Here is a 23834-nt window from a genome sequence, read left to right as displayed (position 1 = left end):
TTACTGCAGGGACTATGACCTTCTGCAGATCCGAATCGGCGTGTGCTGACTAGGCTGATAGGTCTCTTGGCATACCACTAGGTTATAATGGTAATATTCGGCTCTAATCATAATCATCAGAGTGAGGCAAAACACCTGTTCAGAATAAAATAGCAATTGTCCGCGGGGGTGAATATCTGATAACCTCTTCATCAAATAATGATAAAGGTCTCGCCTGATTTGAGCAGCTACATACACACCTTGTCATTACGTAAAAAAGATAGTCTGTCTATAGCAGAACACAAAAGAAGCAAGTAAAAGATTCCTTCCTTTCTTGATAGTTAGTTTTTCTTAGAGAAGGTTCTGTGGTTACAACAATTATCCTCTTTCAGGGTTCATGAAAACTGATAGAAATAGGCTTATACACAACACTGCTACCACTGTAAAGACTTTGGAAAGTGACTTTCCTCCGAAGTTGTTTTCGCACCAGCCTTGAGGCCTTTAGGAGCACACATCACCTCGAATAGCTTCTTGCCAAATTTGTTAAACGCTGAGGCGATTCCTCCGTTGGCGATAAGTTCCTTCTCCATTTGACTGAGCTGAAATCGAAATTCTTTACCCTCGACAGTAATACGTCTTGCACCAAGGTCAATTGAAATATCCGACCCATCTTGAGCCGCCTCATAAAACGAGTCATCTGTGACGATTATTCCTAGGAGGCCCAGGTTTGACTGGTTACGGGCGTAGATAAAGGCGAAGGATTTGGCGATCACACATTGTACACCACAACCTGAATTGTATAGTCAGTAAAATTCAAACTAAATGATGGTATTTCATCCTCACCTAGCAATGCAGATACTGCCTGCTCGCGAGAAGAACCGCAACCAAAGGCTTTACCGGCAACGACTATGTTGAACCCTTCTTTAACTCGTGCCCGGAAGTTGGGGCGCGTATTTTCAAGACAATGCGCGCCAATGTCTTCGTTTGTTTGAGACGTTATAAGATACTGCGCGGGTGCCAGCTTCATATCCGAAACGTTAGTCTGTGAAAACTCCCGAGAAAACGCATGTCTTACTGCATCCGTATCTATAAAGTCACCAAGTCTCTGGACTTTTCCTTTCAGCATGTCTCTACCGGCGGATCCAATATCATCCTTTTCAACGATCGTGGTATTGGACGAGATTGGATTCTGACTATCAGATGGAGAATCGCTGGAACCGCTCGGTTCAACATATACTGGACTTCCATTAGAAGGCGCCGTCAAGGGCTTGGTTCCCTTTAGACGCTGCCATCGGTCTAGGTCGATACTATCAAGAAGCTTTTGTGGGTCGATAATTTTCATCTCAAAAGAAGATGCTGCAACAGTTGCCGCTGATGCGAGATGTCCAATAGATCCTGAAGTGGCAAAGGAATTATGAGATCTGCCGTTACATGGCTTGCAATTACAATGACAAAAGAAATGACTTACCCTTCCCCATGCGGTTCTCAAAGTTCCGATTCTGAGAAGAGATCCATACCTCCCCTTCTGCCGCTCGGTCAGCTGACATGCCAACGCAGTAACTGCATCCTGGGATTCCAATCTCAAATCCAGCATCCTTGTATATAGTTGCTAAACCGAGCTCATGAAGCCTGTGAAGGATAGGCCGTGAGCCAGGGACGACCTTCCTCTTTCCTTTCTTCACTGGCTTCAGACCGCTTTTTAGTCCTTGTTCCAGCACAAGTGCACCAAGAATGATATCCTCTTCTGCGGTTGTACAGGCTCCAATGAAGCATCCATCCAACTGCACGCCCTCAAATTCGCTGACTGGAATAACGTCGTCTGGACTCGGATATCGCGCGAGGAACGATCCAACTTTTGAAAGATCAATTTCATAAACAGCCGCGTATTTAGCATCTTCATCAGGGAGGAAGTACGTCGAGGCATTTTTATGTCGAGGCAGCCGCCGTTTATTAATGAAATCGTACGTGATCTGATCAGGCACGAAGATACCGGTTATGCCACCAAATTCCTGCAAGTTCATTAGCCAAGGTTTGATTTTTTGGAATAGATACTACATGTGAAACTAACAGTCGTCATATTTGCGATCGCGAAACGTGCATCACAAGACAGATGCTGAAGACCAGGGCCCGTGAACTCAACTACTCGCTCAGCTGCAACCGTGTTTTTCTTGAGTTCCTTCAATATGTAAAGGATAGTATCCTTACCACCTATCCCCGGCCCCGGTGAACCGACGAGGCGAATGTTGACGCACTCCGGTACTTTGAACCAGGTCTCTCCAGTGACAAGTGGCATAGTAACATCGGCTGCTCCAAGGCCAATGGCCAGACAGCCAAGGGCTCCAGATGAGCAGGTATGAGAGTCAGAACCGATGATCATCATGCCTGGTTGAGCTCTTTCGCGGTAGAATTCTGTGTGCAGTATTGTGTACTAGATGTCCCTCAGTTAGAATAGCACTAGAAATAACCAAGAACGGACAACAAACATTCATCCCCTGGTAATCTGTCATTTTGAAGACATGCTTGGCTCGCTCGGTCGCCTCAATGAGTCTCTTAATGTGCGGCAAATGATTAACGCGAGGATCCACAACATGGTCTCCAGCCAGCCAGAACCTGTCATTACGGAAGATTCCTGGCTTTCCTAGTTCGTTATATGTTTTCTCCATGCCCTATTTAATGATTAGGATAAGATTTTCTCATTTCAATCAAATGAAACTTACCGCCCATGATGCTTCGGAAGCAATCACCCAGTCTACATCCACCCGCACCATATCTCCAGGTTGCACAGAACCTTTCCGTTCGACATCGTGCATGGCAAATATCTTTTCTGTGAGAGTCATTGCTCTTCGCCCCGGAGGACGGGACATCAATGGCGGAATAGATGACTTTGACCTGTCTTCAGAATTGAGGGATTCTAACCAGGCAGATATGAGGAACAATATCTCCGCTTCCTGTTCTTCGCTCAACTGTGCATTTAGGGAATGCCCCAGCCCGCCCATGTCGGTCGGCAGGAGACAGATTGAAATGACATCAGAAAACGCCCCAGACTCTCGTGGATATCCAGCATCTTGGAGAACTTTGACCATGGATTCTATTTGCTCCAAGAAATGCGACCCCTGAAGCGACAGTACTAGTAGAAAGGTGGTTCAGTCACATTGAACAAGGAGTTGAATGAGCAAAGAATCTTACCATGACTCTCGGAGCTTTCTGGTAACTTTATGCTTCTTATCTGCTGGATGTAATCCAGCAGTTGCTTTGGTTTTGCCATTTCGAAGCTCCGTAACCACAGTTGGCTCTTTCGTCGTTCCTCACAAACGAAGTTTTCGAGAGGCTAGATGTTGAAGATTAGATAATATTTTATTATACAACCGCGGAAGGTGTTACTGTATTATCACCACCAAGGAGGCTATAAGTAACCAATGATAGTTCGCCACGCAAGTCGGCAATGTCGAGAACCTGCCCCAGCAGGATAGCTTTGAATATGCAACCGGCCCGTGAACGGCAAGCTTCTCACCGCAGCGGCTACAGACTCATTAAGTCTCCGAGAAAGTAGGACAACACAAGGCCCCCAGACACATTCAAGTCAAGGGTATTTGCGGACAAGGCACAGAACTTCTATTTTAATTTATTCCTCGAAAGCTGACAACCAGACGATATGGGCTCTACCGGTGACAATCTCAACCAATCGGCAGTTGCAAATCTGCGTGCACTCCTCGCCGACAAGAGCAAGATTGTCGTATGCCCTGGAGTATATGATGGATTTACTGCGAGAATAGCACTCAGCGAAGGGTTTGACTGCCTCTACATGGTATGAAATCAAGCCAACATACACTTCCTTGACGCTAACAAAGTCCATCGTGGCGAAAGACCGGAGCAGGAACTACGATCTCAAGGCTAGGAATGCCTGATCTCGGAATTGCTACGCTTAACGACATGAGAGACAACGCTGCGATGATTGCCGGTCTTGATCCATCAGTACCTCTGATCGCTGATGCTGACACCGGGTATGGAGGTATAGTATAGAGACTTCCGTCTAGCCGCAATTATGGAGAATGCTAATGGCTGATATCCTGAGAATAGGCCCTCTCATGGTTGGACGAACAGTTTCACAGTATATGAGAGCAGGTGTGGCAGCGTTGCACCTTGAAGACCAGGTAGTAAACAAGCGATGTGGACATCTTCGCAACAAGGAGTTGGTCCCAGAAGAAGAATATCTCAGCAGAATTCGGGCGGCTGTCAATGCTCGGGCCGAAACCCCCGGTGATATCGTTATTATCGCGCGTACGGACGCCTTGGAGTCGTTGGGTTACGATGTCGCTATTTCCAGACTCAAACGGGCAATCGAACTCGGGGCAGACGTGGCATTCCTCGAGGGCATTACTTCGAGGGAGGAGGCTAAGAAAATATGTGAGGATCTTGCACCGACGCCGGTGCTGTTCAACGCAGTACCCGGTGGCGTATCGCCAGACCTATCTGCCCAGGAGGCGAAAGAGTTAGGATTCCAGATAATCATCTTTCCTGCGTTCGCTCTTAAACCTGTTTATGAAAGTGTGAGCCAAGCCGCCAAGATTCTCAAGGAAAAGGGCGCTCAAGACGCGAGTGGAAACGGGTCTCCAAGGGATCTATTCAACATCTGCGGCCTGAAGAAAGCAGTGGAGTTTGATATCGCTGCCGGGGGACGCTTGTATGCCAAGGGTATTTGACCGCTCTTGTGGGTGAAATAGGCAGCTGTCACAGACACACTCGGTCAAGAATGATACTTAAAGTTTGATCATGATGTCCATATATACGCCGCATTTTTCTCACTAATAAGGAAATGGTGGGAAATGTATACTCCCAGTCCCTATTATTCCATAGATAACGAATCGGTCTTCCTTTACTAGAGGACAGATCTCGTTTATGACCGTTATACGGTCCTCTGAGCGACGCTCATTGGATGACTTTCCATCTCCACGATAATGCAACTGGTAATAGGGGCTGTCTGTTCGGTCCTCGCGCTGCTTCGTTCTTTGTATCATCTAATCACTATTACGTTGAACTGGGAATCGGTGCCAACATCATGAGAGATGAGCATTTCAATAGTGCAGACGGTCCGTGCACACCTCGTACAAATAATGATAATCCACGCCTCCTCGAGTCCTATCCAGAACTTTGGGGATATGGGTGACAAATTTATTAGCGTAGCCTGATGGAACCGGAATCATGAACCTGGTGAGGTGCTGAAAAACTGATACCTTTCTGGGAAAGCGGGAAGATGCATTGGCTTTAGGGAAAAGCCTGGCGGTTGATATATGCCTGAAATCCTTTGGTGCATTACTTTATAGAATGCCGTTTTCTTTTTCTCTATATTCGGATAGCTCTTCCCAGATCTAATCTGTCTTTCGTGGAAATAACAAGCACCCAAAGCCTTCGATAAAAGGAAAATTAGGCTCTAAAAGAGAAAGCAACAAGGCATTGAACATTAGATGTGAGGCATCATATATTTGCTTATAACAATGCAACGGACTCTAATGATAGTACTGTAATGCAAATAGCACTCTGAAAGTTTGGGTTGCTGGAGACATGGTGAAAGGCGGATCCAGCTAAAGACAAGCAAAACTGGTCTAAGAACATAGACAATGGGAGTGCAGAGGCTGTCATGTCAGCTAAAAGGAACCCGTATGATTGTTCAAGACAAACAATAAGCGGTTACTGTATAACGGATTTTAAGTCTTTGTTTGAAGGTCTTTGTGTGTCTATTGATAACCCCCGTTTCAAACTTGTCAGTCCTTTTTATTAAACAATGCAAGGCAGTTTCATGACCTAGGTTAAGTACCTTGGTTAAGTACCTAACAAGTGATTGTGTTAAAATATCAGTATGAAGACCTATCTGTAACGGCGGACCTAAGACTTCTTAGGCGGAGGCTCGTTGGGTTTATCTTGAGGACAGAAAGCAAGAGAAAGAGATAGATGAATAGGCCGTTACTAGCAATGTTGCTATCAAGATTGCTATTTGAGTTGACTACGGGGTCCTAGTCCCCATGGTTAAGGAGCGTCTTATATACATCCTGAGTTCTGCCCGGAAATACCTATCCGATGGATCATGACTATGGATCATGAGAATGGATCATGGAGGTGGATCGTGGACCTGGATCGTGAGAATGGATCGTAGACGATCCAGCATGGCCACGTGACTAGTCCTCCCTTCGTCAGCCTTGTCAGTGATCTCTAGGCTGTGCTGTAACAGGGTGACACCTCGGGGCCCGGGCCGAGAAAGGGGGATTCCGGTAACGGCCCGTGGCACGGAGGCTGGCCCGGTTTCGCTTTGATCATTATCGGCGATAACGGGCATAGCAATCCGTGCCGGTGATAATGCGTAATCATCGGAATATCGATAGGCTCCATTGCTTCGATACTTTGATAATGAACTCCGTCCCATCCCGATGAATGCATTACCGGGTAGTACTAGTACCCTCTAGCTAGGGGTCTGTAATGCCTCCGGCTTCGTCGGTCGTTGGTGAGCTGCGTTTAAGGGAAATTTACTTCAAGCTTCACATTCCTCCTGATAAGGGGATTTTTAGCTTACGGCACCATCTTTGCTGCACGGGAACGAGGTCAAGACCACCCAAGACATGTCGCATTGAAGGTTGAGATTCACGAACCGCTGGCATCAACAAGTCCAGACAGCAAGAACGCACTGTGGATAGAACATGATGGGGAAGAACATTATATTCCCGTTGAGGCGATGTTTATGAAATCTCTGGGCGATTGTGACAGGTTTCCCGTCCTCAACTCTGTGTACACGCATCAAAAGTATCATTGTCATAGTCATAAGTCCCGCCACGACTGACTATAGTCCATCACGAGACACGGCAACAGAAGAAAGATGGCACGGGGACTCGTCTAGTGCATGCACAGGCAACGAACTGATAGACGAGAAGAAACCGAGGTTGACGGAGATTGAAGTTTGCAAAATAGCGTCACAGATCCTGGAAGCAATGATGTACCTGATGGACATGCATACGGTCCATAGTGACCTCAGCCACAACAATTATGTCGTGGATGAAGATTTAAATGTAGGCCACCATTTTACATGGTACCGCAACTCCAGGTATAGAATAGCTAATTCCGTCGACAGATCACGTTGCTCGACTTCGGTGTCATTAATTTCTCACTCGATACGGTTTCCGGAAAAGCTTGCCTCAGTGGCTCCCATTTCAGGAAAACCAAATGACGCCAGAAATAGCAATCGAGCTCAAAAAGCGTTACTGGGAAAGGAAACTGAGAAGCAATCCACAAAAATGGCAAACGCTCTACCTCCCTTATGGTACACGCGTGCTCAACCTATGGAAGTTCGGTGTCCTGATCTACGAGCTCCTGCACGGCTACTCCCCATGGGAAGAGCCCGAATGGGATGGCAGGATCGGTGGTCTACACAAGTGGACTAAAAACTTGCAGCGGAGCGGCCGCATGTCTGAAAGGAAGGTCCGCGAGCGTCGAGATCGGATCATCAACGAAGAGCTTCCCATCGACGAGAACCTCTCTCAGGACTGCGTCGATGTGCTGAGAGCGATGCTTACCAAGAACATAGAGAAACGGCCCACGCTCCGCCAGCTTGCCAGTTTCCCATGGTTTCAGGGTCACTGGGTGGATCGTGGCCCGTTTTCCCGTCCTCCCCGAAAGGAGCCATCTGAGGATGGAGAGATGGACGACTGGCCATCAATGTATCCTGAGACCCGCTGATTATTACCTTTATTACTTGAAATTCTACTATGCGTTAGTTCTCTGGCTGGACATTGAAAATGGCACTTTGATAAATACAGGAGTCGAGATGTGCGTTTTATAGATCGTTGAGAATTGAAACTCAACCATGGCAACCTCAAAAGATACTACATAAAAACATAGCTAGATACTTACTTGGGTACTGTGGACTGGTTTCAGTGATATCCACATCACGGGTACCTGTTGGGGAGGTTGTTGATGAGTGGCCACCCTGTTCGCCATGTATTGAGCCTGTTGATCTCTTCGAACTTGGATTATGTAACGTACCATATATTTTCTGTCCGGCGTTAGAGAAAATATAAGAGAAACTCATATTATCCTTTACCCATGCTCCAATCGACCTTTAGATCCACTGAGGAATAGTACTGTACATTATATCATAGCTGTTCATCGAAACAGGCCAACAGAAACGTTCGTAATTACCAACTTTCAAAGTTCCCGAAGCCGCCACGTCCAGCAGATTTCATTTTCTTCCGTACATGCTCCGGCTCCGGCTCTTCATCGACAAACTCGACAATCTCGTCTTCGCCTTGAGCTGCCCGGTCTGCAAGCGCGGCTTTCAGGTACTTCCCTACGCCTCCACCGGAATCATTGCCTGCGGGGCCGCTCCCGTAACCTCGTACTCTCTTCCCCGTCCATGTGATATGCTCATCGTCTATTTTCTGCTGCGACTCATCGTCCCCGGTTGCGAGACCAGCAGCTTTTGCCTTTTCGGCTTCTTCCTCTTCACGTTTCTTGTTCAAGAACTCTTCAAAAGGGTCAACAAATACAGTCACATCCTTGATCCGGATCTCTGGATTAGGTCTGTTTGTTGAAGGGTCAACAGGGGCCATCTCAAGGGTATTTAGGGTGGCCGATGAGGGAGAAGGGTCATCAATAAGTCGGCCGAAGATAGTATGCTTGTTGTTAAGGTGAGGCAGAGCACGATAGGCGATAAAGCTGTGCAGTTAACAGTCAGTATTCGAAGACTGGAGAGAGTTTAGGATATCGAGAGATGGGAGAACTCACAATTGACTACTATTCGTATCCTTTCCCTTGTTCGCCATACTCACAGTACCTCTTGCATCATGCTTCAGAGGCCCTTCGATTTCATCGGCAAAATTCTTACCCCAGATGCTCTCTCCTCCCCTGCCAGTTCCTGTCGGGTCTCCACCCTGAATCATGAATCCTTTAATATTCCGGTGGAAAATGACATCTTTGTAGTAGCCCTTCTTAGCCAAGTGAATAAAATTCCATACCGCCTTGGGAGCATATTCAGTATGGAGTTCCAGGTTTAAGTCCCCGTGAGTGGTCGAGATACGAGCATAGCCCTTGATCTTTACCCGGCCGCGTTTCAACATATACTGTTCGTCTGTAAGAAGCGCAAGTTCTCCAGATGTGTGAGGGGTCAAACCGGTGCTAGTGAAGGATGCAGCAGCAAGACCGGTCGTGTGTCTGGCGGCATTATACGGGACTGGTTTGCCGGACTGACTTGTTGACGCTTTCTGAGGCTTCGAAATAGCGGAGGCACCAGCTTTTCCAGGCAATTTAGAAGCAGCAGAGCCAGCCTGCTGCGCTCTCTCTGCACGAGCTCTCGCAACCGCCTCTTTAGCCTTCAACACTTTCGCAGAGCTCCCCAGCGCATCAACGTTGACATTCTTTGTTGGATCATTCCGCTCCCATTGTTGCTCCTCTGTTAACCCAGTCTCCCCATCCTTGAGATATTTGAAGGAGCTGAGGTCTCTCGATTCAATATTCTGCGGGTCCTGCAATGTGATGATATCTTTCCGGCCAAACTCCTGATCCGAGACCAAATCCCGCCACATCTTCGCCTTGACATTCAGCTTCTCGATGGTATCCCACGCAAAGACATTTCCCGTATTACGCAGCGCCACGATATGCGTGTTATCCGTAAAGACCTTGAAGGTCACCGGGTCAACGTACTCGTTCGCCTCGTTCTTCGCGAAATTCAGCTTGATGAGATCCGAGCTCTTAAGTGGAGTCCCGTCCACGGGGTTCGTGCCGTGCTTTTTTAACCACGGTAGGATATTCGTGAGATCGAAGATCGTTCCCGACGGTGTGCAAACCGGGTGCGCGAAGGGCTGAAGAGACAGGGAACAAAAGTTAAATGGGAGGCGCTTGAATGGGGCGTTGACGCCTCCCTTTCTGGCTTTCGCAACGCCAGCGCCGACACTGGCAGAGTATGCATCCTCCGAAGCCCATTCGGAGTGGGTGATCTACACTGGTTGTTAGTTAAGAGCTCTCTTGAGACGGGGCAAAAGAAGGAACGCGGAGAGCAAGATCTGAGAACATAGGGGTGTCGTACATAGAGCTTATCGGTTCCTAGAACAAGTCAGCGCTTTATTCCACAATTATAGAACAATATGCTACCAGAACTTACCCTTTCCCATTGTTGCGGAGATTCAGGAGAGCCTCCTGAGGCTGGTTGTCGCGACTTTTCTATCATGTCGCGCCGAAGCTAGAAGTACCTCATCATCTCGCCGCAGCTGACGCTAGCCTTTTTTGGAAATCTGCTGGACGCGGAGGCCCATTCCATCCATCACGGAAAATAATATTAAAATATATCTGTCTTCTCAAGACTTATCTAGAAAGTTGACTACAGAAATTCTAATTATTATATCTATTACTTTTATTTATATGCTGGCTACTTTGACCTTACTGGAGGCTACGACGAAGGTATCCTATGAAAATATATCAGGTAGATAACTGGCACGCGGCACGAGAGTGGTACTCTGCCTACTTCTGAAAATAGATTCGACTGTAACTACCTGGTAAAAGCTGTCGTGAAAACATCAATTCGGGTTGCCATTCCAGCGCTGGCGACCCAGAAATCATGAAAGTCGTAACTGTAAAGCAACACCCATAAGACCCTACCTATCTTTCCTCCACGGATCCGAAAATACAAGTACATGAAAATGGTTTTTGAGCATTAAACTTTTCAACGCCAGCAAAAGTCACTGGATATGCTAAGCACGGTCGAATCCCGAAGCCAATTCACGCAGCAGAGGGCTGGTATCGTAATGGTACGACCCATCTATTGCCGAAGTCGACCCCATGACGGCGCCGGGTCCCATATTTCCTCCACACAACTTGACCAATGCCAATGTCAGCCACTGAGAGCTGCCATGATTGTGCCTCTCCGGAGAGCAAAGCGTTCATCACTCCGGTCTTTGGTGCTCCGAGGCACACCACAAATTTGGAATTGATGCAGAGGCGTTCGCCTTCGACAAGAGTAACCTCTCCTAAGGGGTTGAATCACAAGTAAGCTATCCAATCGGCAATTAAAACGGGCTGTAAGTGTCTTACCGCTAGAAGCCGAAACACCCGATGGGATATCGACAGATAGGACATCGATCTTGCTCCTGTTGACCCAAGCAATCATTTCAAATGCCGCAGCCTGGTCATCAGTCCGGAGATCTTCGAAAGCAATATGCATACCGAACAAGGCATCGACAACCAAATCTGGTGCAAAATCGGAGGTCGACAGCCTCGCCGATAATTCTTCCCATCTCAGAACACGGCCCCCGATCTTTTTAAATATCTCAAGCTGCTTCCGGCAATTCTCCAACAGTTCATTCTCATGTTCGAGACCCAGCATGCAAAGAGTCACACGATGTCCTCGATTGCGAAGATGGCGAGCAGCAGCCACAGCTCTCGCCCCAGTCCGATGATTGCCGGTGAGCACCAACATCGTAGGAGCAGCAGATTCGCTGGAGAGTTGAACCACAGCTGCCTCTGCTATGTCTCTCCCAGCATTTTCTGTAATTATATCTTCAGTCAAACCAAGCTCCGCAACTGCGAGTTGTTCGACCTCAAGCATCTGCAGTGGGCTCACAGTCGGGCAGCTCCGATTAGTAGTCGTCAGACGTAAGGTGCCGCTTGGAGTGGGCCCATTCATTGGTGAGGCAGAAACGGATTGTTTACTGGGTCGTGGGCTTGCAGTCCGAGATCGGTTAAGCTGACTACGCCCAATAGAATTAATCTGAGGCGGTACCAGGGGCTGACCCAAGACACCACTACCCTTCCGAGAGTTCTGTGCCCGTGTAGATGTTCTGGACAGATCTCGCCCAGAGAAATTCCCACTGCTGAACTTGGCATCGCTGGCCTCATCGGTGTCGGCAGGACTATCCAAAACATTTTCGGTGTAGTGTAGGTTTTTGCCGCCATTCGTCCCAGGTCTGGGGACTTTTCTGTTGAAACTCACCAAGCGTTCTTCATCTGCAGTTGTATCGTCATTTCGAATTTGGTCGAAGACCCGTCTCTTGTCAAACTTCGAGAGGTTGCTTTGGAAGTCAAAATCTCCCATTTCCTGGATATCCGTAGCATCCTCTGTCGCCCATCCGTTCAGATCCTCGGCGTAAGCTTTTTTGCTCCTCTGATTCCGACGCTTCCCATTCGCATGCGATGGTGATTGTGGATGCATTGGCTCCACGAAGGCAGTTTGACGCCAACCTTTTGCCTTCGGATTCGTACTTGAAGCCACGTCCTGTTCATCAAGAGCACTGGGTTGGAAATTGGCGTCCTTCTGCAGCTTGTTTCGCCCCCCTCGTCGACTTCTCTTTCCTGTGTATTTCATCGGAGCATCTAGTGGTGCCGCATCTTTCCTTCCCTCAGGCACAGATCCCTGAAGCTCCTTCTCCTGTGAAGTATCCTGCTTCCCAGCCGTTCTGTCTCCCGCGTCGAGTGCGAGGTTGCTGAATGGCTCGGTTAGGGTTGCAGTCGCTGTAGAATCTTTCCTGTGTGCATCTTGGGAGGTAGTTGCAGTGGTCGAGACTGAGTGGAATGTCTGTGTCACGCGGGACGAGCCCGATGTCGTGGTGTCAGGGAGTATTGCGGGAGAAACATTTTGGCTACGTGTTCTGCTAGACTCGACATGGTTCGTCGGTGCTTGTTTCGCTGGAGGCTTCGAAAAGCTCAAAATAGCTGGATCGACAAAAGGCTGCTGTACAGGTTGCGGCGCTGTTTCAACGGGGATCGGTTGGTCCGATTGCACTTCATATGGCCTTTGCGAAAGAGTACTGTATGTCTGTTGGTAGCTCTCGCATTGTGGAATTCCCGACACACTGCTACCATGGCCTGGCAGAGACTGTAGCACCTGGTTGTTTGAGACCTCTAGGTCTGCTATCCCGGGCGCATCGATGTGGTATGTCGGCAGGCGTTGACCACTCCACAACAGGGTCACTAGCAATCTATCAGAACAGATGAAAAATATAGCTGCTTAAAGACCACATACCATTCTGAAGGGTTAGACGCTGACCAGCGACGTTGGCCACTGTTCCTTGGACCTGTGCATTTGGTGGAGTTTTTAGGGTCACAATAACGTTGTATCCGATGAATTCAGATGCCATTTTGAATCAGAAATTAAGCAGGAAAAGAGTTGGATTCTTGAGGGAGATCCAGCATACGCATCATGAGATGAAAAGAAAGGTACTAATGCCAGGCGCGCTTGTTCTGAACGCAGGCAGAAAGAATGTGCTGCGTCTGTGTTTCTCTCAAGTTTCGCTTCTAGAAGTCCAGATTCCCCGGCAGCAAATGAAGCTAATTGCATTTTCACGTGATATATCTTATCGATAAGAAAGCACCCACCAACCGATCAGGCATACGTCAGTGACTCAGTAGATAAATATTTTACAGCTGTGTACTGCAAGTCAATGTGTGTTCAGAACACAAAAGCCTAGTAAATGAGGATGGTTTCTCTGCAGTGAAATGATATTGTCTTTTATTATAACTATACTCAACGCATGTGAAGTTCAGAGCACTACTGAAAGCCCCACAGCTGCAATTCTTTCTCAGATCTATCAAACAAAGCTTTATTATAAGAGCACAGCCGAAAGAAACAACTATGTCCAATGACACCTGCATAAATATGCTCGACAGCAGAGAATTGCTTAGAACGATACATATCAACCTTTCCCACATCAAATTTAACGTCTAATCCAGGGTGATAATCTTTCTCCCAGAACTCCTTTTATCCATGCATCTGCCGAAGATACTCCTCCTCAAAGTCATCGTCAAAGTCCTCGCGCTGCTTATCAGAGCCGTTTCCAGCGGCTGCCTTGACCGGAGCGCTGGAGCTCTTACGTGTAATGACTTGGTTGATGTTGACAAGATTTGAATAGAATTCAACGACTTTCGGATGCACCATAACCTTTCGGGCATCAAACCGTGAAACCTGTAGGCCGGCTTGAGAGGTTGCGCGACTTAGAGCGACATATGCCTGACCTTTCTCGAAAACTCGACCAAGATCGACTTTTACCCGTTGCAGTGTTTGGCCCTGTGCTTTATGGATCGACAAAGCCCATGCAAGGATTAGGGGAACCTGTTGACGCTGAGCCTGCACTTCACCATTTGGTAGCTCAATCTTCCAGGATTCTGGCTGACAAAGCAAGTGCCTCTCAGTGCCATCAGGCTGTATGAAGCAGACCAATGGCCATTTTCGACCGGTCGTGACAGCGCCATCTTTTTCTTTATAGGCAAGGGCCTTTAGTTTCTTGCGTGCACGACTGGCCTTTTCATCGTCACTTTGATCTCCCGGGTCTCCGTTGAACTCATCCTCATTTTCCCTGTAGAAGTCGAAAGTTGCCTCATCCATAAAGGCGACAACTCGTCCAAGAGATCCGTTAACAAGCGTGTCCTCCATGTTCTTGATGAGCATCACCTGGGCACCCTTCTTAAGGTGGATCACAGGGGGTGCCATGCAGTTAGCCAACAGCTTATCCCGAAGCTGGACGTCCTGTATTGTTCCAGAATCAACGGCATGGAAAGTCATCGTTTCGCCAGAAAGCCTGGCCATCCTCGCCCCATTTGCGTTATCCACCTCAGCACGGGTCGGAAATCTGCAAGAACATAGAGTGTTAGCTTTGAAGGAGAATTGAATAGAGGAGATCTCACAGTTCGGTAGCCTCAAGAGAGTCATGGAAGTCGAGAGGACGGGACAGTTTTTTAAACGCTTCAATAGTGCGAGGGCTAATTTTTCCAAGCCTCATTTCATTCAACATTTCTGCAAATTCGGGATCTTTTTGTCGGAAGACATGGGTTAGAAGAACAGTATGCTGAATGGAAGTGTTCCATGTCGCAGCTGAAAAAGCAAATTTGGCTTCCCGGTTAGAAGACTCTGGTACCGGAGGTAGCTGGAAGAAATCGCCGGTCACTACAAGTTGGATTCCTCCGAAAGGCCGCCCATTGTTCCTTATCCTCCGGGCAATTTCCTCAAGCTTGTCAAAAAGGTCGCCATCAACCATTGACACTTCGTCGATAATCAGAACCTTTGTGCGTAACCAGCGATTGCGCGCCTTCTGGTTCCGTTTTATCTGCTGGATTGTCAGCAGAATTCTGTATACCAACTCCTGGGACCCAAAACCTTTTTGACGAGTTCGGGGACGGGCTCCTTGCCCAGTCCAATCCCAGCGAAACTATGAAGAGTAACGCCTTCAATGTTACAAGCAGCCAGGCCAGTAGAGGCAGTCACGGCGACTCGATCAGGCTCTCTCTTGTACTTATCGCGCAGCTTTTTAATGATTTCCCTCATAAGAACTGATTTACCAGTTCCAGCAGAACCTGTGAAGAAGATGCTCTTCCCTTGATCAACGACGGCCTCGAGAACACCCCGCTGCTCATCGCTAAGAAACAAGGAAGCAACTCTCTCGCGAGGTTTATATAATCTGGGCTTCGCATCGGCTTGCTGGCGTTTTTTGTTCTGTCGTCGCAATTCCTTCTGCTCCTCCTTAACCGCACTCACGGTTTTGTTCCACGGGTATACAGGCTTCGATTTTGTGGGAGTTGACGTGCTTGCTCTATCATTTGTGGTCTTATCATTCCCGGTCTCGTTGTCGAGCCATGGCAACGTTCGACGTTTAGGGGGCGGAAGCATGTGCGAAGGGGGAGAAGATGACCAAGGGATCGGTATACTGCTCGATGGTGCAGGTTCGCGCGGTGACCCGTCATTCGCAGGGACTGGAGGTAGTTCCAGATACTTTAGGTCAGTCTGGGTAGTAGACACAGGAGACAATTCCCCTTTCGGCGGTCCATTATCCCGCGCCGGAGAATTATGCGTAGTAGATGATTCCTTTATAGTCGGGTACTTAAAAGATTCCTGCGTCGACTGCTTTGCGGGTGCGACTTTTGGCACGGGGAATGGGTCAGGGCTCTCGAGATCCAGCTCATCATCGTCATCGAAATCGTTCTCATCAAAATATACGGCACTGTGAAGAGAGCTCAAGGTTGGCTGACTAGCATTGGCCATCTCGAGCTTTCGCTTGGTTCCCGCTGATTGAGACGGGGGATTTGAGGCAGGAGGGACACTTGCATTTAAACGCGCGACATTATTCTGGAGTGGCTTCGTCTGCCCCGAGTGGTCCTGAACTGCTTTTTTAAACATCACAGAATCCTTGATATCCTCCAGGCGTCGAGAGGACGTGGAATACGCGGAGATAACCCAAGGCGCTGTCGTCGGAGTGAACGAAGAGGACTGCCGAACCGAGACGAGACCCCGCGTCCTGAGTTTGAGAACCAACATAGAATGACGAGGTCAGCTCGAAGATGTTGAACGATGTAAGGATCGTGGGGAAGTAATCCGCTACTTGGCGTGTCTCGCGGGACGGAGTCGCGACGGACGCGACAGATAGCAACACGTGACGGGTGCGATAAGATCGGATAGGAGCTCTCCCTTCAACGTGTACAACGACTAGTGATGGAACAGAAACAGCCGGATCTGCTCAATCCAAATCTCTTCCTTCCATATTTTAGACGTGTGAGTGATATCGTACGGGTGCAGCTAGTCTGGATGGTGGTCGGTTCACGCACACGATAATGGTCTTCGAAGGTGTTGGATCTCCCGTAAAGTGATCCATTAGCATGTCTCCCTGCAAACGCTTGAAAACGTGGATCAATAACGCGTCAAAGCTTCGAAACTAACGCCGGTGCTTTGGAGCGGCCAGAATTCCAGAATCCTTTCATTGCGGGGACATCTATTAGTATAGATCACGTGACCTCGCGTTCCGACACGCGAGGTTATCTGATTAGGTAGTCGATGCGTCGGCCAGGCTCGCAAAGCAGAGAGTATTTCTGCGATGAGCCCATAAACCGCGGGTTTCTTGCTGTTATTAACCATGAAGGATGGCGGGGAACGCTACATTGAGTGAGTGATGGCTTCCTCTAGCTAAATTTAAGCTGCGGAACCGCTGACAATTGAGAAAAGACAAGGAACTCCCTCTTGCGGGGGTTGTCCTTTGCTTCACGTCCATATTACCGGAACAACGGGTAAGTCGCGTTCAATATCTCGGTGGTGTGCTGTACACGAGTGCTGATGGCTACCCTTCCGTTTGCAGTCCGAATTGGCCGCGGTTGCCAGTCAGATGGGAGCGACCCACAAGTTTGACCTCACTTCGGATGTCACACACCTGCTGGTTGGAGAAACAAACACGCCAAAGTACAAGTATGTCGCGCGGGAAAGAAGTGACGTTGTTGTCTTGATGCCGGAGTGGATCGAAGCCGTGCGGCAGTCATGGATGCAGGGCGGAGATACAGACCTCCAGGCTCTGGAGAAGCAGTACAAGCTTCCTACGTTTGCAGGACTGTCAATTTGTATTACTGGCTTTGAGGACTGTGAGTATGAAAAGACTGGAGTACGTCTCCCCGTATTCGGAATTAACATGGGCATCGTAGTGTCGTTTAGGAATTACATTCAAGAAACAGCGATCGCGAACGGCGCCGAGTTTTCAAAAGACCTCACGAAGAATGTGACCCATCTGATCGCGCGGGACGCGAATGGTCAAAAATACAAATTTGCAACGCAATGGAATTTGAAGGTTGTGAGTGTGAAGTGGTTTAATGACAGCTTGGAGCGAGGAATGATACTCGATGAGGCGCTCTACCATCCTCTCACGCCCCATGAACAGCAAGGTGTTGGTGCGTGGAATAGATCATTGCCGCAAGCCCCAGAGAAGAGAGCAGATCCGGCACAATCTTCGAACCCGCGGCCAAGAAAGTTACGCAAAGTTGCGAGCGTAAAGCTAGGGAGTCAGAATGAAGGAATCTGGAGTGACATCATGGGCAAAGGGTTTGATACCACGGACCAGTTGGAATCAGAGTCCAACCAGCAGAAGTCAGATGCAGCACCTCCAGCAAAGACTAGACCAGTGCTACAGGAAGCAAAGTCATTCGCGAGTGAGACTACAATTGCTGAACGGCAGGAGTCTCACACTCGATCGCAGTCGGTGACAGAGAATAGTGCTAGCCACGACGAGGGGTTTCTACATGGTTGTTATTTCTTCATCCACGGCTTTTCTTCGAAACAGGTTAGTTCCTACGCCATTGTGCTGCCTTTTCGAATACTCACTCGTCCATTATCAGGTTAGCGTGTTGCAACATCACCTGCAGTTCAACGGAGCCACGGTCGTTGGCTCATTGAGCGAATTTTCGAGTCTCAATATTCCCAAAACAGGCCATGGCCTTTATATCATTGTACCGTTCAAATTACCTAGATCTGAGATTCCATCCACAGAGGACATGGCCTTCGAATGTGAAGTAGTCACAGACATGTGGTTGGAAAGATGCCTGGATGCTAAATCCCTTGTGCCGCCGGAGTCGCATGTTACCAGCACACCATTCCCTCGATTCCCTATTCCAGGTCTGTTTCATCCCCTTCTTGTGAAGCCACAACCTAACAGATATAGAGTTCCGCGGATTGAGAATATGTTCCACGGGATTTGCGCGCATTGATCTACTACATCTGTCTAAGCTTGTTAATATCATGGGTGAGTATTTTCTTTGCTGGGTAAGGGGAAGGTTGCATACTAACCTTTCTTAAGGTGCTACATACGATGAATATCTGACGCCAAATGCCTCTCTTTTGATCTGTAATGATCCACGTACAGCGAACCATGAAAAGTTGCGGCATACCCATGAATGGGGTATTCCAGCCGTCTCTGCAGATTGGCTATGGATCTCCGTCCAGACCGGGCAGAAGAAGCCCTTTGATCCATATCTTGTCCGTAGATCGCCCTCGCAACAAAGTGTTAATAAGGCGGCAAAGGAACACACTGATAAGCCTGACCTGCGGAAGCAAAAGCAACGCCAGCCTCAATCTCAGAACGTTCAAGAACCTACGAAAGCAGTACCTACTTCCCCCGTCCGTGCAGCCGCAGAGCCTGCAAAGGACCAGGCTAAACCCGCCAATTCCCATTCGAAAACCCAAAACGGTATACCCGAAGAGCCATCCACTTCTGTGCAGAGCGACGGGCCCCTGAAGGAGACGCCAACAAATTCCCCAGCAAAGCCACCTGCTTCACCTCCCAGGCCTCCCTCTCCCAATAAAGCTTCTGCGCCAGATCCTTCTCCCTCCAGACCAGAATCGAACCATTCAGGATCATCAATGTCTAAAGCATTCGACCTCGCCATTAGCGGACTCCTGAAACAAGCCCGTGCCAACAGCTCCCACCCATCCACAAACACCGGCGGGGAGACGAGCGACCAGCAGCAGCAACAGCAACAGCCCCGTTCCAAGCGACGAAGACCCCTCCTCGGACGGGCCGGCTCCGGCACTCACTCATCATCATCAACACGCGCAGGGGCCGACGCTCCGGGATTATTCTCGCGCGCCAGCTCCATCGACACGCTCAACGACGACGGATGTGGCAGCGGCGTCGAAAGCGGCGTCGAGAACTCCACAGAAGGAGGCAGCCGGAAGACGACGAATGGCGCCAAGGGCCTGAACTCCATCATCAGCGGCGGTAAATTCGACTTCCCACTCGACCGGCCCCTCTACGAGAACGCCCGGCGGGAGGAAGAGGAAGACGAGGCACCGCCCATGACGCAGCTGAATTACGAAGATCCGGACGCGGTCGCGATGAGAGAGGCGTTCATGAGACGGGCAGGCAAGGAGGTCGAGAAGAAGACTCCGAATAAGCAGGGCGTTGGTGATGTAGGCGCGATCAGGGAGCTGGAAGATATTGGATGGGGGACGGGAAGGAGGACCAGGAGAGCGGGTAAGATTACTGAGAAGGATGATGAATACTTTTGAATGTGAATGGGGGTTGTTTTATTTTCCCCTTGTTATTACCGTGAACTGATTGATTTGGTTGTATTGCATTGCATTGCATTGCCGGTGGCGTTTGTTTGCTTTCGGACTCAATCAAATGTGTGCACAGTAAGGTGTTCGGGGCATGTTTGCGGCGGGTCAATGTTTTATATACCTTCTATTTGATGGAAATCATAGAAAATCTTACGGTGCGTGCCTATTGTCACGGCTACGCTTGTAATTTGCCCTTGCAACTTGGTAGAATCTTCCTATGCAGTGGTGAATAGAGCTCTAAATAGAGATGAAATATTCAGTGATGCACGTTAGTCTTTCAAGGAGAAAGAGTTAAAAGTTAAAAAGAGAGAGAATTCTGTCCGTTGAGAGAAGAGCGGTCTGTTATCCTGGTAAATCAATGGGGGAATTCGATCATCACGTGAAGAGAAGAAACGGTATACGGGGATATTCATGGATATGAGACAAAAAGAGAAGAAAACTAATGAAACATGTGCAATATCCATGGGAAGTAGGGAGGTATCGTCCTTGAAAGGGTGGTCGGTTAACCCTTCCAAGCAGGAATTTTTTAGCATCTTGCTTCAACGGTTTTCCCCATGGCGCCGTTGTACGCCGTTATCACACCACCTAAAGGTCAAGATCTTTTTTGTCTGTGAGAAGATGAGGAGTGGGAAGAAGAAAACATGAAATGGTGGAAAAGAAAGAAATCAGCCCATATCAAGTCACAAGGAAGAATCATATAGGTATCTACGTTATGAGCAAGAGGAGAGACGCCCCCTTTATGCTTCATAGGCGCCCATTGCACCCGGCAACGGGGATTCCAGATCAACCTGTTCGACGGCTCTCCTGTTCTCGCCGCTGTCCCGGAACAGGTTCGAGAAGTACTTGCTTGCAACCTCGCTCTCCTGCTTCACCTTGCTGACCTCATCCTTGCGTCTTGCAAGGTCCTCAATGCCCTGAGCCAGTCCAGACTGTAGGTTGGCAGCTGGCATGCGGAGCATACGGCGGACTTCGGCAGAAATACGAGAGGCGTTAGAATGTGTGTAGTCCATCTGGGCCAGAGAAGCAGCAAGCTTCCGAGAAAGACGAGGCGGAAGAGTAGTTGGGATCGACATGAGCGCATATGCCGCGGTCGCAATGGCTGCAAAAAGGACATCAGAGAGATTCCAAAATGACTAAACAGGATAACACAAAACTTACCTGCGGCAATGACACCCGGGATGATCAAGCGTCGCACATTGTTAAATCCAAGGATTCTCGCAGCGCCGAGCACGCCATCAATCCAGCCAGCTCCGCCGAAAGCCCTACCTCCGAGCACAGTAAGAACAGTCATAGCCATACCTGTTCCGGCAACCTTCTCTTGTCTTTCCCATAGGCCAGGAATGTCAAAGAAGTCCCAAATGTCCACTTCCGTGTCCACTTGGCGAGCAAAAGCATGACGACGACCGCGGCGGAACATCATGTCAGCGCGGAAATTGAGACGAGGGAATTTGTCCTCTCCGACATGCAATAGGCCGATATTCTGAATGAAATTCACTCCCTTGACTGTCTTCGCGCGAGCATAGTCCTCACAATCAGATACGGACGCAGAGATCTGATCGAGCATAGCAAGTTTCAGATCTTCGGCATACTGGAAAACGGAGAACAGGCCAGGATACTCAACACCAAGATCGCACTGCGCCACACGAGTGATCGTGTTCGTAAGAGTAGACCGGGTATGATTGTAGACATCGTCGCATGATTCGTCAATACACTTCTCAACCTTCTCTGCAAGCTCGGTTTTCTGTTTCTTTCCATTTTCATAGGCCGGCTCAAGCTCCTCCAGCTCCTTCGTGACGCGATTGAGCTCTGATTGGGCAACATCACGGTTGACCGAGGCAAGTGCATTTAAATCCGACAGCACGTTCAAGAGATAGGTCTTAGCAGGAGCTAGCTTCGAACGAGCACGCTTTTCCAGGACGAATCGTCGGAGTGCGCTCTCCAGGTTTTCGAAATCTTGAATCTTCTCCCTCTCCTTTCCCTTCCCTTTATCCTTACCGCTATCCGCAGCCTTGCCCTTTCCTGAATCATCGTCGCTATCATCTGGGCCGTCACCCGAGGGATCTGAACCTCCGCTGACTCCGGAACCAGAGCCGCTGACGGCACCCATAGGCGCGACGGGAACCGCGTTGCTTGACACGAAGTGAACAAGCTCCGCGGATTCTTTGAAGGTCCGGGGACTGAGCTTCGCGATCTGCTCCAAGATCAATCTTTCACACCGTGCTTTGTCTCGGATATTATCGAAACCGTTGACAACCATGAAGATGTATGCCTTTTCATTGGCGGCGTTTAGGATGAACTCCTTCGCCGAAAGAGTAAAGTGGTTTGCAGCAGAGACCACGAAAACAACGACATCGATCTCTTCCTGTCGTGCAAAGACCGCAGTGGTCTTCAAGGAATCCGAGTTCAAGCCAGGCGCATCAATCAGAGCGATATCCACCACACCGTTATTCAGGAGAGATTCATCAATCGTCCGCACATCCTTCACGTAAACCTTGCATTGCATATACTTGGTATTGTCGACCACGATATTCTCAAGCTCCTGCAAGGGATACACGTCGTATGTGCTCTCGTCGTTGCGGTTGTATTGCATATCTTTGTGCACAGCGTGAACCTCTTCAATTCCTCCATTCTCCCTGGCATCAAGGACTTCACAGAAGATGCTAGTACAAGGTTGCTGGTCCTCAGGCAAAATCTTCCGGCGCAGCAAAGCATTACAGAATGTCGACTTGCCTGCATTCAGGTCACCCGTAACCAGTACCTTGCTGGAAGTATCCTCGATTCTGTCCCGCAGAGAAAGGAGGTGTTTGATGCTCTGGCTGATCTTTCCGTCCAACAGCGATGCTATGGAGGCCTTCTCCAAGGAGTGGACTAATTCAGCCTGTGATAGCGCACCCAGTTTCAGATCCAGCTTCAGGATAGAGAACTCCTGAGCAATCTGAGGGCTCATCAATCGGGGTTCGGACGGAGCGCGGCGCTCCGCAGCTGCACTGGATTCACCAGTACTGTCATCTCCCAACGACGTTGCCGCACGCCGCATCTGCCCTGGCCTGGGCGAAAAGGGAGCTCTGCCCTCGACATCACCAAAAGCGGATTGGATCTGCTGTAGCGACGGCCTCCGAGACTGTGATGGTGGAGTACCTTGAACGGAAGGGTAGTGCGCAGGCCATTGGCGGTTCATCTCTTGGAGCTCTTTTAGTGTCTCAATAGTGCGCGTGATAGCTCGAGCCAACTTTGTCCGGTTGGAATTGCTGTGGAAAATCATTAGAATACTCCTCTCTACAAGCGGAAGCCCAACACAAGATCACGTACTAAAGCAGTTGATGCACATGGCTCGCGACAACCTGCTTCTCGTGCTCGGCTGCAAAAACACTATCAGCATGCTTCTCAAAAATCGCAGGAAAACTCAAGTACGAACCGGCAGGATTGAACTCTCCCGGCAAAGTAGGTGTGTGCTTAGGTGTAGGTCTGTCTTCCATCAAACCGGAGTGCCAACTTCCGCGGTCTACCGCACTGTCACCTGCTATGCTGCCTCCGTAGCCTGAATCCTGGTTTAGAGATGCCATTAGAGCCATAGCACTTTCTGAAGTTGTGCCTTGTCCGACTGTCATGTATTCCGGCGGGGCTCTTGGGAAGAACGGGCTCTCGGGCTGCTCGTCATCGCGGAAGCGACTGGACGACCCCTCGCCAGCAGACGAGGGCTTCCCCTTGTGGGGAAAATATTCCTGACTCATGACGGGCGACGGATAGTGCGCTGGATCGAGGGTAGAAATCGTATCCCCATGAACGAGCAGCGCAGCGCAGCTTCGTAGTTAGACGGGGTGCGCGATCTTATGGTGCTGAAGCGGTGCGTTCCATGGAAATTTCGCGGTGATGGCATGCGGCAGCAAATTAAGCCGAAAGGGGTTGGCGGCTCTTAAGCCGGGGTGAAATCGGCTCTAGCGGGCTGTCACGCGCAGCGCCCCGGCTAAGACAGCGACACTTGATGTCAGAGCAGAGTTGAACACTCCACGGCGCGCTGCTTCAAAGG

General features: G+C 49.1%; 8 protein-coding genes across 8 annotated transcripts; 3 read left to right on the top strand and 5 right to left on the bottom strand.

The window, feature by feature from the left end:
• Positions 1-413: 413 nt before the first annotated feature.
• VTN00DRAFT_4116 (uncharacterized protein) lies at positions 414-3244 on the bottom strand (the record flags this gene model as incomplete). Its single annotated transcript, XM_069430509.1, has 8 exons — positions 414-769; positions 823-1000; positions 1055-1374; positions 1448-1988; positions 2048-2407; positions 2463-2645; positions 2697-3106; positions 3166-3244. 8 exons carry the CDS (start codon positions 3242-3244, stop codon positions 414-416), a joined length of 2427 nt encoding a protein of 808 aa, XP_069289637.1.
• Positions 3245-3631: 387 nt separating this feature from the next.
• On the top strand, positions 3632-4679 carry VTN00DRAFT_4115 (uncharacterized protein; the record flags this gene model as incomplete). Its single annotated transcript, XM_069430508.1, has 3 exons — positions 3632-3784; positions 3844-3988; positions 4057-4679. The coding sequence occupies 3 exons, from the start codon at positions 3632-3634 to the stop codon at positions 4677-4679; spliced, it is 921 nt and encodes a 306-aa protein (XP_069289636.1).
• A 2506-nt stretch (positions 4680-7185) lies between these two features.
• Positions 7186-7698, top strand: VTN00DRAFT_4114 (uncharacterized protein; the record flags this gene model as incomplete). The annotated part of the gene is made up of 1 exon (XM_069430507.1): positions 7186-7698. The coding sequence occupies one exon, from the start codon at positions 7186-7188 to the stop codon at positions 7696-7698; it is 513 nt and encodes a 170-aa protein (XP_069289635.1).
• Positions 7699-8156: 458 nt separating this feature from the next.
• On the bottom strand, positions 8157-10127 carry VTN00DRAFT_4113 (uncharacterized protein; the record flags this gene model as incomplete). Its single annotated transcript, XM_069430506.1, has 4 exons — positions 8157-8676; positions 8746-9953; positions 10043-10059; positions 10118-10127. The coding sequence occupies 4 exons, from the start codon at positions 10125-10127 to the stop codon at positions 8157-8159; spliced, it is 1755 nt and encodes a 584-aa protein (XP_069289634.1).
• A 604-nt stretch (positions 10128-10731) lies between these two features.
• On the bottom strand, positions 10732-13085 carry VTN00DRAFT_4112 (uncharacterized protein; the record flags this gene model as incomplete). The annotated part of the gene is made up of 3 exons (XM_069430505.1): positions 10732-10979; positions 11044-12918; positions 12971-13085. 3 exons carry the CDS (start codon positions 13083-13085, stop codon positions 10732-10734), a joined length of 2238 nt encoding a protein of 745 aa, XP_069289633.1.
• A 620-nt stretch (positions 13086-13705) lies between these two features.
• Positions 13706-16252, bottom strand: VTN00DRAFT_4111 (uncharacterized protein; the record flags this gene model as incomplete). The annotated part of the gene is made up of 3 exons (XM_069430504.1): positions 13706-14573; positions 14629-15047; positions 15098-16252. The coding sequence occupies 3 exons, from the start codon at positions 16250-16252 to the stop codon at positions 13706-13708; spliced, it is 2442 nt and encodes an 813-aa protein (XP_069289632.1).
• Positions 16253-16851: 599 nt separating this feature from the next.
• VTN00DRAFT_4110 (uncharacterized protein) lies at positions 16852-19756 on the top strand (the record flags this gene model as incomplete). The annotated part of the gene is made up of 7 exons (XM_069430503.1): positions 16852-16873; positions 16934-16995; positions 17064-17340; positions 17401-18032; positions 18088-18364; positions 18411-18491; positions 18546-19756. The coding sequence occupies 7 exons, from the start codon at positions 16852-16854 to the stop codon at positions 19754-19756; spliced, it is 2562 nt and encodes an 853-aa protein (XP_069289631.1).
• A 788-nt stretch (positions 19757-20544) lies between these two features.
• VTN00DRAFT_4109 (uncharacterized protein) lies at positions 20545-23538 on the bottom strand (the record flags this gene model as incomplete). The annotated part of the gene is made up of 4 exons (XM_069430501.1): positions 20545-20906; positions 20966-23055; positions 23117-23165; positions 23223-23538. The coding sequence occupies 4 exons, from the start codon at positions 23536-23538 to the stop codon at positions 20545-20547; spliced, it is 2817 nt and encodes a 938-aa protein (XP_069289630.1).
• Positions 23539-23834: the final 296 nt, after the last annotated feature.

The sequence above is a fragment of the Thermoascus crustaceus genome, assembly GCF_041956765.1.
Source record: "Thermoascus crustaceus strain CBS 181.67 unplaced genomic scaffold VTN00scaffold_2, whole genome shotgun sequence".
Classification (NCBI taxonomy): Eukaryota; Fungi; Ascomycota; class Eurotiomycetes; order Eurotiales; family Thermoascaceae; genus Thermoascus; species Thermoascus crustaceus.
Note: the sequence above shows the minus strand (reverse complement) of the source record. Positions and strands in the feature narration are given on the sequence as shown.